This window comes from Schistocerca nitens, chromosome 9 (genome assembly GCF_023898315.1).
Source record: "Schistocerca nitens isolate TAMUIC-IGC-003100 chromosome 9, iqSchNite1.1, whole genome shotgun sequence".
Lineage (NCBI taxonomy): Eukaryota > Metazoa > Arthropoda > Insecta > Orthoptera > Acrididae > Schistocerca > Schistocerca nitens.
The window spans coordinates 93,228,087-93,246,773 of record NC_064622.1 but is presented as its reverse complement, the minus strand read 5'-3'; the positions used below and the strand labels follow the sequence as shown (position 1 = coordinate 93,246,773).

At 44.4% G+C, this 18,687-nt stretch overlaps 1 protein-coding gene across 2 annotated transcripts in view; it reads left to right on the top strand.

Moving 5' to 3' along the window:
- Window positions 1–18,687, top strand: part of LOC126203635 (dehydrogenase/reductase SDR family member 11-like) — a 255,985-nt gene that overhangs the window by 164,317 nt on the left and 72,981 nt on the right. For both annotated transcript variants that reach the window (XM_049938010.1, XM_049938009.1), the window contains exon 2: window positions 15,087–15,249. In XM_049938010.1, coding sequence (XP_049793967.1) covers window positions 15,087–15,249 — 163 coding nt within the window. The remainder of the gene's footprint in view (window positions 1–15,086; window positions 15,250–18,687) is intronic.

The window sequence follows — 18,687 nt, the reverse complement described above, 5'->3', positions numbered from 1 at the left end:
GTGTCTTAATCTCTTGTCTCAAGTTGATTATCCTGTTGGATCTGTGCCTTAATAGCCTGATTATCCTGTTTCAATTCCTGATTATCCAGTTTCATTTCGTGATACTGTTTTATCATCTGTGTATTAATAGCCTAATTATCCTGTTTCAATTCCTGATACTGTTTTGTTATCTGTGTATTCTGTTTCGTCATACTAGCGTTCATTTTTTGTAACATCTCGATGATCGCGTCCTGTCCTGTAACACTACCTTCTGCTGAACTATGTATTCTCAATCAGTTGTTTTCTACTCGGTCAGTTACGTCGTTTACTGGGCTATGCTGTGGCGTTTCTAAGTTTGATAGCTGCAATAACCCATGTTGTCTGTGTTGAGGATTAGTTGCGTTTGTCATTGAACCAGTACGTGGCGCAAACAACTCCGCATTCTGCCCTCTCTGTTGTGTATGTCTTGTGTTTGCATGTACAGTTGCGTCTGTTACGGAACCTTCTCGTGGTGCTCGTAACTCCGCAAAATCCTGTATCTGTTGTTGGGGCATATTTAGAATGTGTACGATAGGTTCGACGTATTCTAAATGTTCTCCCTCTTCGTCACTGTCTACTTCTCTTTGAACGTTGGCTAACTGCCGGTTCATTGATTGTATTCATGTGTATTCTGTCCCTGAATATGCGGCAAACAAACGCGTTTCCTGTGCTCATTTCGCTTCTAATCTTTGCCATTTTCTACGTGGGCTGTCTATTTCTGGCTCAGAATGTGCCCTACCTCGGATTTCATATTCTGGAAATTCGATGTTCTCGTCCCCTCGATTCCCATCTGTCTGATCTGTCTCAATTTCATCCCAGTCTAACTGAGCCTGCTGATTCTGTAGCTCCCCGACTGTCCTATTCTCTGATTCACCGTCTGTCCTATTCTCAGGTTCACCTTCTGTCCTGTTCTCAATAAGCTCATTTACTTGCTGTCTATCTGGTTGATTCTCCCCCACTCGCGGTTCTAGGCGTGCAGTCCGGAACCGTGCGACTGCTGCGGTCGCAGGTTCGAATCCTGCCTCGGGCATGGATGTGTGTGATGTCCTTAGGTTAGTTAGGTTTAAGTAGTTCTAAGTTCTAGGGGACTGATGACCACAGCAGTTGAGTCCCATAGTGCTCAGAGCCATTTGAACCATTTGATTCTCCCCCATCTTGTCTACATTCTGTTTCTCATGTAACCTTTTGGCTTGTGCTCTCGTTAATATGGAAATTCTTTCAACACACCACAACCCTATCTACAAAACTGTACGACCACGTACCATTTGGCTGAACCAACAACAACAACAGCGTCGTGACCTCTCGGCTAATGTTCTGTCTGCTCTTCTGCAGTCTCCAATCTCCACCTGTGCGCTTGCAAAGGGAGAAAAATGTTATTTCTTGTTTCTAACTTATATGATGCTCCGTCACACTGCTTCTCTGCGTCACTCTGCGTCTGTGCCTATCACCTGAAAATCCTATGCCCTAACAGCTACATAAAAACCGTAAACAAAATGCAAAATTTTCCAACACAATAACACACGCCCTTTTCCCGACAATTCTGCTTTCTTCACTACCTGTATCTATTCTGATACCAATCTTTGAAAATAGCACTTTACTACATGAAACAAAGTTATTCAAAGTGCTACTGCTGCGACCTGCCGTACCTAACTATGCTGACGCTTACCTATTTTACCTATCCTGGCAGGGTCGCCTTTTTCTGTGAACGTGGGGTTGATCTTTTGTTATTTTGCGCAACGGATTAATCTGAGATGTACCCTTTACCCTGTGGCTCCTGCAAGATGCAATTTCCAACCCCACACTACTACATAAGTCAGACAGACGCTCCTACCGTTCTAAAGAGAGATGCCTGAAAAACTTTCAGCAATAAATATCTTCTGGAGTCGTCCGCTGTAAGAAAATGACACAAAAATTCACAAAATTTCTTACATAACTACTGGGATTCTTGGGTACTGGAGTAGTGCTAGTTAGTGTAAGAAAAACATGAAACTAACGAAAATTATTATGTATTTTACAAAAATTCTTAGAAATCACAATGGCACTTTCAGTTATGAATTGAACAAGTTATATCCTGGTTCTTTTCATAATGTGAAGTTACCTCTCAAGGATAGGATTCGCTAATGAAATTTCTATACAAAGTGTAAGATTGTTATTGACTTGACAGAATGGCTGAGAGCCGCACCTACTCAACTTGAATAATTATCCGTTAGAATGTTGCTAGGCACGGTCGAGGCTGTCTCGTGTGAAATGGAGTGAAGGGTACTGTTGTGGAGAAAATATGGGGCTCGCAATAGTACAGTACCGTTAGCTGCGATGACTGCTGTCTGCGCCGCTTGCTGCTGACAAGTAAGATAACTCTCGTTCTATCTGGATTGTCCTTCGCCAATCAAACTCTCCCTACGCCTTGATGGAGTCAAGGACTCCTATTCGCCCCTAGTCTAACTATTGGCGTGGTACAATGGTCAGATAACCAGTCCACCGCGAAGCCACTCAAAAATTCGCTCATAGGCGTTTAACTATAGCTCTGTCCGTTCACACATGCACAGTGTGTCGGCCAACACAGTGAACAAAGCTTAATCGCAAGGACTCAATATAGAGTCGCACTTCGATTCGCTCTCAACACAGGTGCTCTCCCAGTGAAGTACTGAGGAAAGACATGTTCCTCATTCTTTGAGTACACGTACAAGCGCGCACGCTCACGTTACGTGTTCTCGCTCCAAGAGCGACAACGGAACGGCCCCTCTCCACGCCCGACGTGAAGGGGTTTCTTTCGGTCTCTTCGATTACTCCTTCAGCTCAAGGCGTCAGAAATATCGTCTGCCAATCAGCACTGCTCTTCTAAAACGGGAGGATGACGTTTCGTTTAAGGCGACCAATCCGGAAATCTGTAGCATTGGCGTTTGGCGTTTGCTGTAGCCTGTGAAAATCTCTGAAACCGCGTGCTATGTGTAATGAATGCATAGGCTGGCCGCTCCCACGCAATGTAGCGGAATTTGCGTTTAAGCCGAACACGGGGTTGTTCCTCCTTTCCCTCGGGCAAACGCTGTCTACTCCACTGGCGGTCACTGGCCGACATAGATAGGCTGAGTCGTCCTCTGAAGGGACCGGCGTACCGTTGTGCAGTTTCTCTCACGAACTAAAAGCTCCTGTGACCGTCGTGTCTGGAATGTACACTCCTGGGAATTGAAATAAGAACACCGTGAATTCATTGTCCCAGGAAGGGGAAACTTTATTGACACATTCCTTGGGTCAGATACATCACATGATCACACTGACAGAACCACAGGTACATAGACACAGGCAACAGAGCATGCACAATGTCGGCACTAGTACAGTGTATATCCACCTTTCGCAGCAATGCAGGCTGCTATTCTCCCATGGAGATGATCGTAGAGATGCTGGATATAGTCCTGTGGAACGGCTTGCCATGCCATTTCCACCTGGCGCCTCAGTTGGACCAGCGTTCGTGCTGGACGTGCAGACCGCGTGAGACAACGCTTCATCCAGTCCCAAACATGCTCAATGGGGGACAGATCCGGAGATCTTGCTGGCCAGGGTAGTTGACTTACACCTTCTAGAGCACGTTGGGTGGCACGGGATACATGCGGACGTGCATTGTCCTGTTGGAACAGCAAGTTCCCTTGCCGGTCTAGGAATGGTAGAACGATGGGTTCGATGACGGTTTGGATGTACCGTGCACTATTCAGTGTCCCCTCGACGATCACCAGTGGTGTACGGCCAGTGTAGGAGATCGCTCCCCACACCATGATGCCGGGTGTTGACCCTGTGTGCCTCGGTCGTATGCAGTCCTGATTGTGGCGCTCACCTGCACGGCGCCAAACACGCATACGACCATCATTGGCACCAAGGCAGAAGCGACTCTCATCGCTGAAGACGACACGTCTCCATTCGTCCCTCCATTCACGCCTGTCGCGACACCACTGGAGGCGGGCTGCACGATGTTGGGGCGTGAGCGGAAGACGGCCTAACAGTGTGCGGGACCGTAGCCCAGCTTCATGGAGATGGTTGCGAATGGTCCTCGCCGATACCCCAGGAGCAACAGTGTCCCTAATTTGCTGGGAAGTGGCGGTGCGGTCCCCTACGGCACTGCGTAGGATCCTACGGTCTTGGCGTGCATCCGTGCGTCGCTGCGGTCCGGTCCCAGGTCGACGGGCACGTGCACCTTCCGCCGACCACTGGCGACAACATCGATGTACTGTGGAGACCTCACGCCCCACGTGTTGAGCAATTCGGCGGTACGTCCACCCGGCCTCCCGCATGCCCACTATACGCCCTCGCTCAAAGTCCGTCAACTGCACATACGGTTCACGTCCACGCTGTCGCGGCATGCTACCAGTGTTAAAGACTGCGATGGAGCTCCGTATGCCACGGCAAACTGGCTGACACTGACGGCGGCGGTGCACAAATGCTGCGCAGCTAGCGCCATTCGACGGCCATCACCGCGGTTCCCGGTGTGTCCGCTGTGCCGTGCGTGTGATCATTGCTTGTACAGCCCTCTCGCAGTGTCCGGAGCAAGTATGGTGGGTCTGACACACTGGTGTCAATGTGTTCTTTTTTCCATTTCCAGGAGTGTATGTGTGTACGCTAGCCTCTAGTATTTCAACCCCGGTGCGCTTACTTGTTATTTGCATATCGTTTACATGAATTCATACAACACTGACTTTATCTTATCGAGTTTCGGTTCGAATGAAGCGTCTTGATGTGTGGAATATGATTGTGAGGCGGAGTATGTAAGCAATGAAGGTCAGGAGACCACGATGTCTTACAACTGGCAGACTTCTCTTGTCCAGGAAAGCCATTTTGCCACCGCTGCGATGCTTTTTATGTCCTTCTTGTTCCGTGTATCATGGGCTACTTTGCTGCCATGGTAGCAGAATTCTTTATCTGCTTTGTGAGCTCCAATTGTGATGTTAAAACCGTCGCTGTTCTCATTTCTGCTACTTCTCATTACTTTTGTCTTTCATCGTTTTACTCTCAATCCATATTCTGTACTCATTAGACTGTTCATTCCATTCACCACACCTTGTGCTTCTTCTTCACTTTCACTGAGAATAGCAAGGTTATCAGCGAATTGTGCGATAGTCCTCTTACTTGTCAACTCTTGCAACATTGGGAACTGTGTGGATGATATTTTTTCAGTCTGATACATTCTACACTCCAATGTGAATAATCGTTTTGTTGCCACTTCCCGCAATGATTTTAGATTCTAATAATGGATCCCATATTTCTTCCCTATCGACTATTGTTTCTCTTTCTATCACGTCATCAGATAAATCCTCAACCTCACAGAGGCCTTCAATGTACTCTTTCCATATGTCTGCTCTGTCCTCTGCATTTAACAGTGGAATTACCATAGCGCTCATAATGTTAATGCCCTTGCTTTTAATTTCACCAAAGATTTTTTTGACTTTTCTGTGTGCTGAGTCGGAGGGTTCGACAATTATTTCTTTCTGATTTCTTCTCATTCTTCCAGTAGCTATTTCTCCTTATCATTCTCGCACTTCGTATTTATTTCGTTGTCAAAGTCACTTCGATTTATTTATTCCAGAATTTCCTTGAACGTTTTTGCACTTCCTTCTTTTGTCGATCAGCTGAAGTATTTCTCTTCGCAATTACGTTCCTTGTACCTATGTTTTTCTTCCCAGCTTCTGTGATCGCTCTATTTAGAGATGTCCGTTCCTCTTCAACTGACCTTCCTACTGGGCTATTCCTTATCGCGGTATCTATAGGCTCAGAGAACTTTTGTATTCCACTTCTTTGCGAAATGATTCTTCCTGACTAGCCTCTTAAGCTTCAGCCTACTCTTCATGACGTATAAATTCTGATCTGAGTCTATATCTGCTCCCGGAGGCGCCTTACAATCTCGTATATGACTTCCGAATCTCTGTCTGGCGTGATGCAATCTAACTGAATTCCTCCATCATCTCCCTGCCTTTTCCAAGTATACTCTTTCCTCTTGTTATTCTTGAACAGTGTATTCGCTTTCACAAGTTGAAATTTTTTGCAGAACTCAATTAGTCTTTCTCCTCTCTCATCCCTACTACCAAGTCCACATTCTCCCGCAACCTTCTCTTTTAGTTCTTCCCCTACAACAGCATTCCAATCTCACAAGACTATTAGATTTTCGTCTCCCTTTACATACTGAATTATCCGTTCAATATCTTCTTCTTCTGCTTGCGATGTCACCATGTAGGTGTTGGTTTGCTGCCGATTCTGATGAGGACAACCCTATCACTGAACTGTTCACATAACCCACTCTCTGCCCAGCATTCCTATTCATAACAAATTGTGCATCCGCTATAGCATTTTCTGCTGCTGATATTACCCTAACCAGAAATCCTTGACCTCTGTGGATTTGAATTCACTGACCCCTACTATATTTTCAAAAGCTTTCCCTAACACTACGAATGCTATAAACGTTGGTTTGCCTTTCCTTACTCCATCTTCCAAGACAAGTAGTAAGGTCAGTATTCCATCGCATGATTCTACGATTCTCTGGAATCCAAACTGATCTTCCCCGACGTCGGTTCCTGCCAGTTTTCGCATTCTTCTGCAAACAATTCGTGTTAGTATTTTGAACCATTACTTATCAGACCGATAGTTCGGTGATATTCACATCTCTCAGCACCTGCTTTCTTTGGAAAGGCAATTATTAGGTGAAGTCTGGGGGTATTCCGCCTGTCCCACACATCTTGCACAGGAGGTGGAATAGTTTTGTCATAGCTAGCTCCCCCAACGATATCAGCAGATTTGACAGAATGTCATCTACAGCAGGGAAGGGGGGGGAGGGGCAGGGTTTCTTTCGATTTAGGTCTTTCAGCGCTCAGTCGAAGTGTTCTGGCAGCATCATATCTTCCATCTCAGCTTAATCCCTGTCCCCTTTGTATAATATTATTTTCAAGTTCATTTATCTTGTATAGCCCCTCTTTATACTCCTTCCACCTTTGAGTTTTCCATTCTTGGTGCTTCTTCTTCTTTCAATTTGCCTATAGGTATTGTATATCTTTCTACATAATATCTTTCAACATAATATCTACAGGCTGCCTCCGTAAGAGTGTGTAAAAATTTAATAGGACATACAGAATGCTCCACTGAACAATTTGAGGTAGGGAACCTCGGGTCAGAGAAGATGATTAAGTAGATATTAGGAATAAAATCACAGTACTGTGTACTTTTTTATTTAGATTGCACTCCGTCTTCAGGTCACAAGTGGCCCATCGGGACTACCCGACCGCCATGTCACGCTCAGCTGAGGATGCGGTTAGGAGGGGCGTGTGGTCATCACATCACTCACCCGGTCGTTATGATGGCTTTCCGTGACCGGAGCCGCTACTATTCGGTCGACTAGCTCCTCAATTGGCATCACGAGGCTGAGTGCACCCCGAAAAATGCATGGCGGCCCCGATGGTCAACCATGCGGGGACCAAGCAGCAATTGGTTTTGTAATTGTAAACAGTCGAAGCTGCGTTGGTAAAGTACCGGAACTTCAAGCGCTGATAGAAAGCACCGAAGCTGAAATCGTTACAGGTACGGAAAGCTGGCTGAAGCCAGAGATAAATTTTGCCGAAATTTATACAAAGGCACAGACGGTGTTTAGAAAGGATAGATTGCATGCAACCGGTGGTGGCGTGTTTGTCGCTGTTAGTAGTAGTTTATCCTGTAGTGAAATAAAAGCGGATAGTTTCTGTGAATTATTATGGATGGAGGTATACTCAACATCCGAGCTAGGTTAATAATTGGCTCCTTTTACCGACCTCCCGACTCAGCAGCATTAGTAGCACAACAACTGAGAGAAAATCTGGAATACATTTCACATAAATTTCCTCAGCATGTTATAGTCTTAGGTGGAGATTTCAATTTACCAGATATATACTGGTACACTCAGATGTTTAGGATGGTTGGTAGGGACAGAGCATCGAGTAACATTATACTGAGTGCACTATCCGAAAATTACCTCGACCAATTAAACAGCGAACTGACTCGTGAAGATGACACCTTGGACCTACTGATAACAAACAGACCCGAACTTTTCGACTCTGTAAGCGCAGAACAGGGAATCAGTGTTCATAAGGCCGTTGCAGCATCCCTGAATATGGAAGTAAATAGGAATATAAAAAAAGGGAGGAAGATTTATCTGTTTAGCAAGAGTGATAGGAGGCAGATTTCAGACTACCTACCATTTCAAACCCCCCCCCCCCCCCCCCCATGAACCATGGACCTTGCCATTGGTGGGAAGGCTTGCGTGCCTCAGCGATACAGATAGCCGTACCATAGGTACAACCACAACGGAGGGGTATCTGTTGAGAGGCCAGACAAACGTGTGGTTCCTGAAGAGGGGCAGCAGCCTTTTCAGTAGTTGCAAGGGCAACAGTCTGGATGATTGACTGATCTGGCCTTGTAACAATAACCAAAACGGCCTTGCTGTGCTGGTACTGCGAACGGCTGAAAGCAAGGGGAAACTACGGCCGTAATTTTTCCCGAGGGCATACAGCTTTACTGTATGATTAAATGATGATGGCGTCCTCTTGGGTAAAATATTCCGGAGGTAAAATAGTCCCCCATTCGGATCTCCGGGCGGGGACTACTCAAGAGGATGTCGTTATCAGGAGAAAGAAAACTGGCGTTCTACGGATCGGAGCGTGGAATGTCAGGTCCCTTAATCGGGCAGGTAGGTTAGAAAATTTGAAAAGGGAAATGGATAGGTTAAAGTTAGATATAGTGGGAATTAGTGAAGTTCGGTGGCAGGAGGAACAAGACTTCTGGTCAGGTGACTACAGGGTTATAAACACAAAGTCAAATAGGGGTAATGCAGGAGTAGGTTTAATAATGAATAGGAAAATAGGAACGCGGGTAAGCTACTACAAACAGCTTAGTGAACGCATTATTGTGGCCAAGATAGATACGAAGCCCACACCTACTACAGTAGTACAAGTTTATATGCCAACTAGCTCTGCAGATGACGAAGAAATTGAAGAAATGTATGATGAAATAAAAGAAATTATTCAGATAGTGAAGGGAGACGAAAATTTAATAGTCATGGGTGACTGGAATTCGAGTGTAGGAAAAGGGAGAGAAGGAAACGTAGTAGGTGAATATGGATTGGGGCTAAGAAATGAAAGAGGAACCCGCCTGGTAGAATTTTGCACAGAGCACAACTTAATCATAGCTAACACTTGGTTTAAGAATCATGATAGAAGGTTGTATACATGGAAGAACCCTGGAGATACTAAAAGGTATCAGATAGATTATATAATGGTAAGACAGAGATTTAGGAACCAGGTTTTAAATTGTAAGACATTTCCAGGGGCAGATGTGGACTCTGACCACAATCTATTGGTTATGACCTGTAGATTAAAACTGAAGAAACTGCAAAAAGGTGGGAATTTAAGGAGATGGGACCTGGATAAACTGAAAGAACCAGAGATTGTACAGAGTTTCAGGGAGAGCATAAGGGAACAATTGACAGGAATGGGGGAAAGAAATACAGTAGAAGAAGAATGGGTAGATATGAGGGACGAAGTAGTGAAGGCAGCAGAGGATCAAGTAGGTAAAAAGACGAGGGCTAGTAGAAATCCTTGGGTAACAGAAGAGGTATTGAATTTAATTGATGAAAGAAGAAAGTACAAAAATGCAGTAAGGGAAGCAGGCAAAAATTAATAAAAACGTCTCTAAACTGAGATCGACAGGAAGTGCAAAATGGCTAAGCAGGGATGGCTAGAGGAGAAATGTAAGGATGCAGAGGCTTATCTCACGAGGGGTAAGATAGATACTGCCTACAGGAAAATTAAAGAGACCTTTGGAGAAAAGAGAACCACTTGTATGAACATCAAGAGCTCAGATGGAAACCCAGTTCTAAGCAAAGAAGAGAAAGCAGAAAGGTGGAAGGAGTATATAGAGGGTCTATACAAGGGCGATGTACTTGAGGACAATATTATGGAAATGGAAGAAGATGTAGATGAAGATGAAATGGGAGATATGATACTGCGTGAAGAGTTTGACAGAGCACTGAAAGACCTGAGTCGAAACAAGGCCCCCGGAGTAGACAACATTCCATTGGAACTACTGACGGCCTTGGGAGAGCCAGTCCTGACAAAACTCTACCATCTGGTCAGCAAGATGTATGAAACAGGCGAAATACCCTCAGACTTCAAGAAGAATATAATAATTCCAATCCCAAAGAAAGCAGGTGTTGACAGATGTGAGAATTACCGAACAATCAGTTTAATAAGCCACAGCTGCAAAATACTAACACGAATTCTTTACAGACGAATGGAAAAACTGGTAGAAGCCGACCTCGGGGAAGATCAGTTTGGATTCCGTAGAAATACTGGAACGCGTGAGGCAATACTAACCTTACGACTTATCTTAGAAGAAAGATTAAGGAAAGGCAAACCTACGTTTCTAGCATTTGTAGACTTAGAGACAGCTTTTGACAATGTTGACTGGAATACTCTCTTTCAAATTCTAAAGGTGGCAGGGGTAAAATACAGGGAGCGAAAGGCTATTTACAATTTGTACAGAAACCAGATGGCAGTTATAAGAGTCGAGGGACATGAAAGGGAAGCAGTGGTTGGGAAGGGAGTAAGACAGGGTTGTAGCCTCTCCCCGATGTTATTCAATGTCTATATTGAGCAAGCAGTAAAGGAAACAAAAGAAAAATTCGGAGTAGGTATTAAAATCCATGGAGAAGAAATAAAAACTTTGAGGTTCGCCGATGACATTGTAATTCAGTCAGAGACAGCAAAGGACTTGGAAGAGCAGTTGAACGGAATGGATGGTGTCTTGAAGGGAGGATATAAGATGAACATCAACAAAAGCAAAACGAGGATAATGGAATGTAGTCGAATTAAGTCGGGTGATGTTGAGGGTATTAGATTAGGAAATGAGACACTTAAAGTAGTAAAGGAGTTTTGCTATTTGGGGAGCAAAATAACTGATGATGGTCGCAGTAGAGAGGATATAAAATGTAGACTGGCAATGGCAAGGAAAGCGTTTCTGAAGAAGAGAAATTTGTTAACATCGAGTATAGATTTAAGTGTCAGGAAGTCATTTCTGAAAGTATTTGTATGGAGTGTAGCCATGTATGGAAGTGAAACATGGACGGTAAATAGTTTGGACAAGAAGAGAATAGAAGCTTTCGAAATGTGGTGCTACAGAAGAATGCTGAAGATTAGATGGGTAGATTACATAACTAATGAGGAGGTACTGAATAGGATTGGGGAGAAGAGGAGTTTGTGGCACAACTTGACCCGAAGAAGGAATCGGTTGGTAGGACATGTTCTGAGGCATCAAGGGATCACCAATTTAGTATTGGAGGGTAAAAATCGTAGGGGGAGACCAAGAGATGCATACACTAAGCAGATTCAGAAGGATGTAGGTTGCAGTAGGTACTGGGAGATGAAGAAGCTTGCACAGGATAGAGTAGCATGGAGAGCTGCATCAAACCAGTCTCAGGACTGAAGACCACAACAACAACAACAGAAAAAACGAAAATTTCTGTTCCGACACTGACAATGTTGAGTGTTTATGGAAAAAGTTCAAGGCAATCGTAAAATGCGTTTTAGACAGGTACGTGCCGAGTAAAACAGTGAGGGACGAGAAAAAACCACCGTGGTTCAACAACAAAGTTAGGAAACTACTGCGAAAGCAAAGAGAGCTTCACTGCAAATTTAAACGCAGCCAAAACCTCTCAGACAAACAGAAGCTGAACGATGTCAAAGTTAGCGTAAGGAGGGCTATGCGTTAAGCGTGCAGTGAATTCTAAAGTAAAATTCTATGTGCCGACTTGAGAGAAAATCCTAGGAAGTTCTGGCCTTACGTTAAATCAGTAAGTGGATCGAAACAGCATATCCAGACACTCTGGGATGATGATGGCATTGAAACAGAGGATGACACGCGTATAGCTGAAATACTAAACACCTTTTTCGAAAGCTGTTTCACACAGGAAGACCGCACTGCAGTTCCTTCTCTAAATCTTCGCACGAACGAAAAAGTGGCTGACATCGAAGGAAGTGTCCAAGGAATAGAAAAGCAACTGAAATCACTCAACAGAGGAAAGTCCAATGGACCTGACGGGATACCAATTCGGTTCTACACAGAGTATGCGAAAGAACTTGTCCCCCTTCTAACAGCCGTGTACCGCAAGTCTCTAGAGGAACGGAAGGTTCCAAATGATTGGAAAAGAGCACAGGTAGTTCCAGTTTTCAAGAAGGGTCGTCGAGCAGATGCGCAAAACTATAGGCCTATATCTCTGACATCGATCTGTTGTAGAATTTTAGAACATGTTTTTTGCTCGTGCATCATGTCATTTCTGGAAACCCAGAATCTACTCTGTAGGAATCAACATGAATTCCGGAAACAGCGATCGTGTTAGACCCAACTAGCTTTATTTGTTTATGAGACCCAGAAAATATTAGATACAGGCTCCCAGGTAGATGCCATTTTTCTTGACTTCCGGAAGGCGTTCGATACAGTTTCGCACTGTCGCCTGATAAACAAAGTAAGAGCCTACGGAATATCAGACGAGCTGTGTGGCTGGATTGAAGAGTTTTTAGCAAACAGAACACAGCATGTTGTTCTCAATGGAGAGACGTCTACAGACGTTAAAGTAACCTCTGGCGTGCCACAGGGGAGTGTTTGGGACCATTGCTTTACACAAAACATATAAATGACGTAGTAGATAGTGTCGGAAGTTCCATGCGGCTTTTCGCGGATTATGCTGTAGTATACAGAGAAGTTGCAGCATTAGAAGATTGTAGCGAAATGCAGGAAGATCTGCAGCGGATAGGCACTTGGTGCAGGGAGTGGCAACTGACCCTTAACATAGACAAATGTAATGTATTGCGAATACATAGAAAGAAGGATCCTTTATTGTATGATTATATGATAGCGGAACAAAGACTGGTAGCAGTTACTTCTGTAAAATATCTGGGAGTATGAGTACGGAACTATTCGAAATGGAATGACCATACAAAATTAATTGTTGGTAGGCCGGGTGCCAGGTTGAGATTCATTGGGAGAGTCCTTAGAAAATGTAGTCCATCAACAAAGGAGGTGGCTTACAAAACACTCGTTCGACCTATACTTGAGTATCGCTCATCAGTGTGGGATCCGTACCAGGTCGGGTTGACAGAGGAGATAGAGAAGATCCAAAGAAGAGCGATGTGTTTCGTCACAGGGTTATTTGGTAAGCGTGATAGCGTTACGGGGATGTTTAGCAAACTCAAGTGGCAGACTCTGCAAGAGAGGCGCTCTGCATCGCGGTGTAGCTTGCTGCCCAGGTTTCGAGAGGGTGCGTTTCTGGATGAGGTATCGAATATATTGCTTCCCGCTACTTATACCTTCCGAGGAGATCACGAATGTAAAATTAGAGAGATTCGAGCGCGCGGAGGCTTTCCGGCAGTCGTTCTTCCCGCGAACCATACGCGACTGGAACCGGAAAGGGAGGTAATGACAGTGGCACGTAAAGTGCCCTCCGCCACACACCGTTGGGTGGCTTATGGAGTATAAATGTATATGTAGATCCAAGTGCCGGCCACGCCCGACAGCGCTTAACTTCGGTGATCTGACGGGAACTGGTGTATCCACTTGGATAAGGCCGTTACTTTTTTATTTACATTCGTTACAGTTAACTGCAAATACCATCATTGATACAATGAATGTACCATTTATGCTGTATCTTACAATATGTGCTGAAACTGACCTCAGTGCAAGCATGACGTCGGTGAACAAGATCCTGGCGCACCCTGACAAATATCCCTGGTGTGATCCTCACGCTGCCAGGTCCATCGTTTCTTCTTTCCAATGAACAAGTCTCCCCCATTCATCTATCGAGAGAAATAAACGCTCCTCGTAACGGATGATGCCTATTAAGAAATCGTTCCCTGTGCATCCTTTCAGCAGCGAGAGCATTGCAACATACTTCCCTATACCTTCCCTATACCTATATCAGTGAGTTCTGCGAAACTACACCGGTACTGCTCCATCGTATTGTACTGTACGTCTTTGAACAGCACTGAGTAATGAATGGGTCTGTCGTGACCTTTAGCGGTCTCTGTCCTGGGACTATGTAAATACGATACAACAGAGCCACCTTACGGCCAAGTAAAGTAAACAAAAGCGGCATCGTGACTTCCTGGTAATCAAAGTTGTCCTCCTTGTTTCCTTTCAGGAAATAAGGAATGTACAAGTAAATAAACAACACAGTACGTAGTCAATAAAACTCTTCTGGGTTTGAGGCCAGAATTTTATTGACTATGACAACGGCCGCGGAAGCCTACGTTTATATTTCACACAGTTAGTTGTAAACAAGCTGCAAAACAGTAATGCTAGACAAAGCGGTAGCAAGTTTACTTCTATATCTTGTTAAGCTGGCTTCTCCGACTCCAAGTTCCTTACCTCAAATTGTTCACTCGCGCATTCTCTATGTCCTGTTAAATTTTTGCACGCTCTTACGGAAACACCCAATAGATAATATATCTTGGCTAAATGACATAAAAAATCATGGTAAAACTCAGGAGGAAGCAATCTTCTCTAAAAGTAGCAACTTTCCTGCCAATTTACACGACGGCATAAGTGTGAATAGCATTATGTAGTAGACTGGTAGCTTATTGATAATGTTTCTACATCTACATCTACGTCCATAATGTGCAGACCACTGTGAAGTCCATGGCAGAGGGTACTTTCCATTTTACCTATTACAATGGCCTTTTCCGCTCTCGTATGTGCCCGCTGCAGTTAATCTCATCCTACCTTCGCGATCACTACGGGAGCGATACATTGAAGGCTGTAGTGTATTCACAGATTCCTCTCTTAAAGTTGCTTCTGGAAACTACTAGCTAGTCTCTCATGGAATAGTTTGCGTCTATGTTGAGGCGTTCGCCAATACAGGCCTTTCATCATCTCCGTCATGGCCTCCTGTGACTATTCGCACTGGCCTTTGTATACATTCCATATCCTCTGTTAGTTTTGAGGTAAGCTTTTAATTTGTAAATATTTGTTGTTTACGGAGCGATGAAGTTTTAAAGCTGTGTCTTGTGTCTGCGCAGGCACTGGAACTGAAAGATGCCCCTGGGGAGCTGTACCCTTTGCAAGGGGACGTCAGCAGAGAGGACAGCATCCTTGCGGCTTTCAAGTGGATCAAAGATAATCTGTCAGGCGTTGACATCCTAGTCAACAACGCAGCGATTCTAATTGATGAGGAACTGACATGTAAGTATGAAACTCCGTGTACAAGTGTTTTTAGAAATGTCCTGAACATTTGGTACAAATGAAATATGTAGCAGAAGATCGTTTACGAATTAGTTACTATCGTAAGCATACTAGATAGAACTAATACGTTCACTGAATCGTTCCGTAAAAGAACGGAATGGAAAAATAAAATTTATTTAATATTATTTGCTTACTTACTTATTACATTTTAGCATATTAAGTACAACATAAACACAAGTTCTTGTCACACTCTCACAAATTATTACAATGAACTGCCTTTTTTCGCTATACATTGGCAACTAATGATCCAATATGCATTAATACACCCAAAACAGTACTACTCCCCATCAACATAACTATTTCTACTGTTAACAATGACTATACCTATCACCATTCCTAAATGTGTGTACAGCTGTTATTATCCCAGAATGTTTTTCCTTCCCATCTGTCACTAGTATAAACAACAAATAACTGAAACAAATTATAAACAGTAATAACACCAGTTTCTTTAAGAACGAAGTCTTTTGCCGACGGTACTGTTGCATAAAACTTTCTAGGGCTCCAGACCACGCCGTGTCAGGGTAAAATCCCGAGCTTTTGACGATTACCTCCCCTTTTTTTGTATGTTCATCGTTCTGATTGGAGGTTTAAGGGTTTTCGGTCGTCCACTTACATAATAAAATGGAACGCCTACATCCATCCTTACGATGTTATTTATTAAATGGCTACCAGTTTAGGTACTTCAGTATACGATCTTCATGCCTTAACTGACGGTGATATGGTTAACTCCAATCGTATACACGATTCCACAGCGGCAGTCTGGTAGTTGATGGTTGGAGCCACGTCGTGGTTGTTACAGGTAGTCTGCAGAAACAAGTTCAGTTTTGTTGCCCAATGATCAATTGGTACTTGAATGTTGGACACACTACATTGTTGTTATAGGTAGTCTGAAATAATAGGGTTTACACATGTTGGTCACTGATGAATCATGTATACGATTGGAGTTAAGGCATGAAGATGGTCTACTGAAGCACGTCTTCGCGGGTACCAAGCGCGGTTGGGCCACCCTCTCCCCAAGGGGAGTGGCGGGTTCAGCGGCGTTCGCGGCGCACGAGGCGGAGGGTCAATGTGGAGGCTGGCCGTGTGACATCGCCCGCTCTGCCTGTGAGTGGACATGTGGCCGCTCCTTCAGCAAGGTTCGAGCAGGCACACAGGGGGAAGGGTTTACTAGTTATTGGGAGCTCCAACGTTAGGCGGGTGATGGAGCCCCTTAGGGAAATAGCGGAAAGGTCGGGAAAGAAGGCCAGTGTTCACTCTGTCTACTTGCCGGGGGGTCTCATCAGAGATGTGGAGGAGGCCCTGCCGGCGGCGATAGAGAGCACTGGGTGCACCCGACTGCAAACTGTTGCTCATGTCGGCACCAATGACTCCTGCCGTATGGTTCAGAGGTCATCCTCAGTTCGTACAGGCGGTTGGCGGAATTGGTGAAGGCGGAAAGCCTCGCTCGCGGTGTGGAATCTGAGCTAACTATTTGTAGTATCGTTCCCAGAACCGATCGCGGTCCTCTGGTTTGGAGCCGTGTAGAAGGCTTAAACCAGAGGCTCATACGATTCTTCGGTGATCTGGGGTGCAAATTTCGCGACCTCCGCTATCGGGTGGAGAAATGTAGGGTCCCCCTGAATAGGTCAGGCGTGCACTACAAGCCGGAAGCGGCTAAAAGGGTAGCAGAGTACGCGTAGAGTGCACATGTGGGTTTTTTATGTTAGAGAATTCCCTCCCTAGGCCCGAAAAGACGCATCCTGAGACGCGGCGAGGTAGGAGTAGGGAAAATGCAAGAGGGAATAACAGTATTAATGTGCTAATAGTAAACTGCAGGAGCGTCTATAGAAAGGTCCCAGAACTGCTCTCATTAATAAACGGTCACAATGCCCATATAGTACTAGGGACAGAAAGTTGGCTGAAACCAGACGTAAACAGTAATGAAATCCTAAACTCAGATTGGAATGTATACCGCAGAGACAGGCTGGACAGTGAAGGGGAAGGCGTATTTATAGCGATAAGAAGTGCAATAGTATCGAAGGAAATTGACGGAGATCCGAAATGTGAAATAATTTGGGTGAAGGTCACGGTTAAAGCAGGCTCAGACATGGTAATTGGATGTCTCTATAGGCCCCTGGCTCAGCAGCTGTTGTGGCTGAGCACCTGAAGGATAATTTGGAAAATATTTCGAGTAGATTTCCCCACCATATTATAGTTCTGGGTGGAGATTTTAATTTGCCGGATATAGACTGGGAGACTCAAACGTTCATAACGGGTGGCAGGAACAAAGAATCCAGTGAAATTTATTTGAGTGCTTCATCTGAAAACTACCTCGAGGAGTTAAACAGAGAACCGACTCGTGGCGATAACATATTAGACCTTCTGGTGACAAACAGACCCGAACTATTTGAAACAGTTAACGCAGAACAGGGAATCAGCGATCATAAAGCTGTTACTGCAATGATGATTTCAGCCGTAAATAGAAATATTAAAAAAGGTAGGAAGATTTTTATGTTTAGCAAAAGTGACAAAAAGCAGAATACAGAGTACCTGACGGCTCAACACAAAAGTTTTGTCTCAAGTACAGATAGTGTTGAGGATCAGTGGACAAAGTTCAAAACCATCGTACAATATGCGTTAGATGAGTATGTGCCAAGCAAGATCGTAAGAGATGGAAAAGAGCCACCGTGGTACAACAACCCAGTTAGAAAACTGCTGCGGAAGCAAAGGGAACTTCACAGCAAACATAAACATAGCCAAAGCCTTGAAGACAAACAAAAATTACGCGAAGCGAAATGTAGTGTGAGGAGGGCTATGCGAAAGGCGCTCAATGAATTCGAAAGTAAAGTTCTATGTACTGACTTGGCAGAAAATTATAAGAAATTTTGGTCTTATGTCAAAGCGGTAGGTGGATCAAAACAAAATGTCCAGACACTCTGTGACCAAAATGGTACTGAAACAGAGGATGACAGACTAAAGGCTGAAATACTAAATGTCTTTTTCCAAAGCTGTTTCACAGAGGAAGACTGCACTGTAGTTCCTTCTCTAGATTGTCGCACAGGTGACAAAATGGTAGATATCGACATAGACGACAGAGGGATAGAGAAACAATTAAAATCGCTCAAAGGAGGAAAGGCCGCTGGACCTGATGGGATACCAGTTCGATTTTACACAGAGTACGCGAAGGAACTTGCCCCCCTTCTTGCAGCGGTGTACCGTAGGTCTCTAGAAGAGCGTAGCGTTCTAAAGGATTGGAAAAGGGCAGAGGTCATCCCCGTTTTCAAGAAGGGACGTCGAACAGATGTTCAGAACTATAGACCTATATCTCTAACGTCGATCAGTTGAAGAATTTTGGAACACGTATTATGTTCGAGTGTAATGACTTTTCTGGAGACTAGA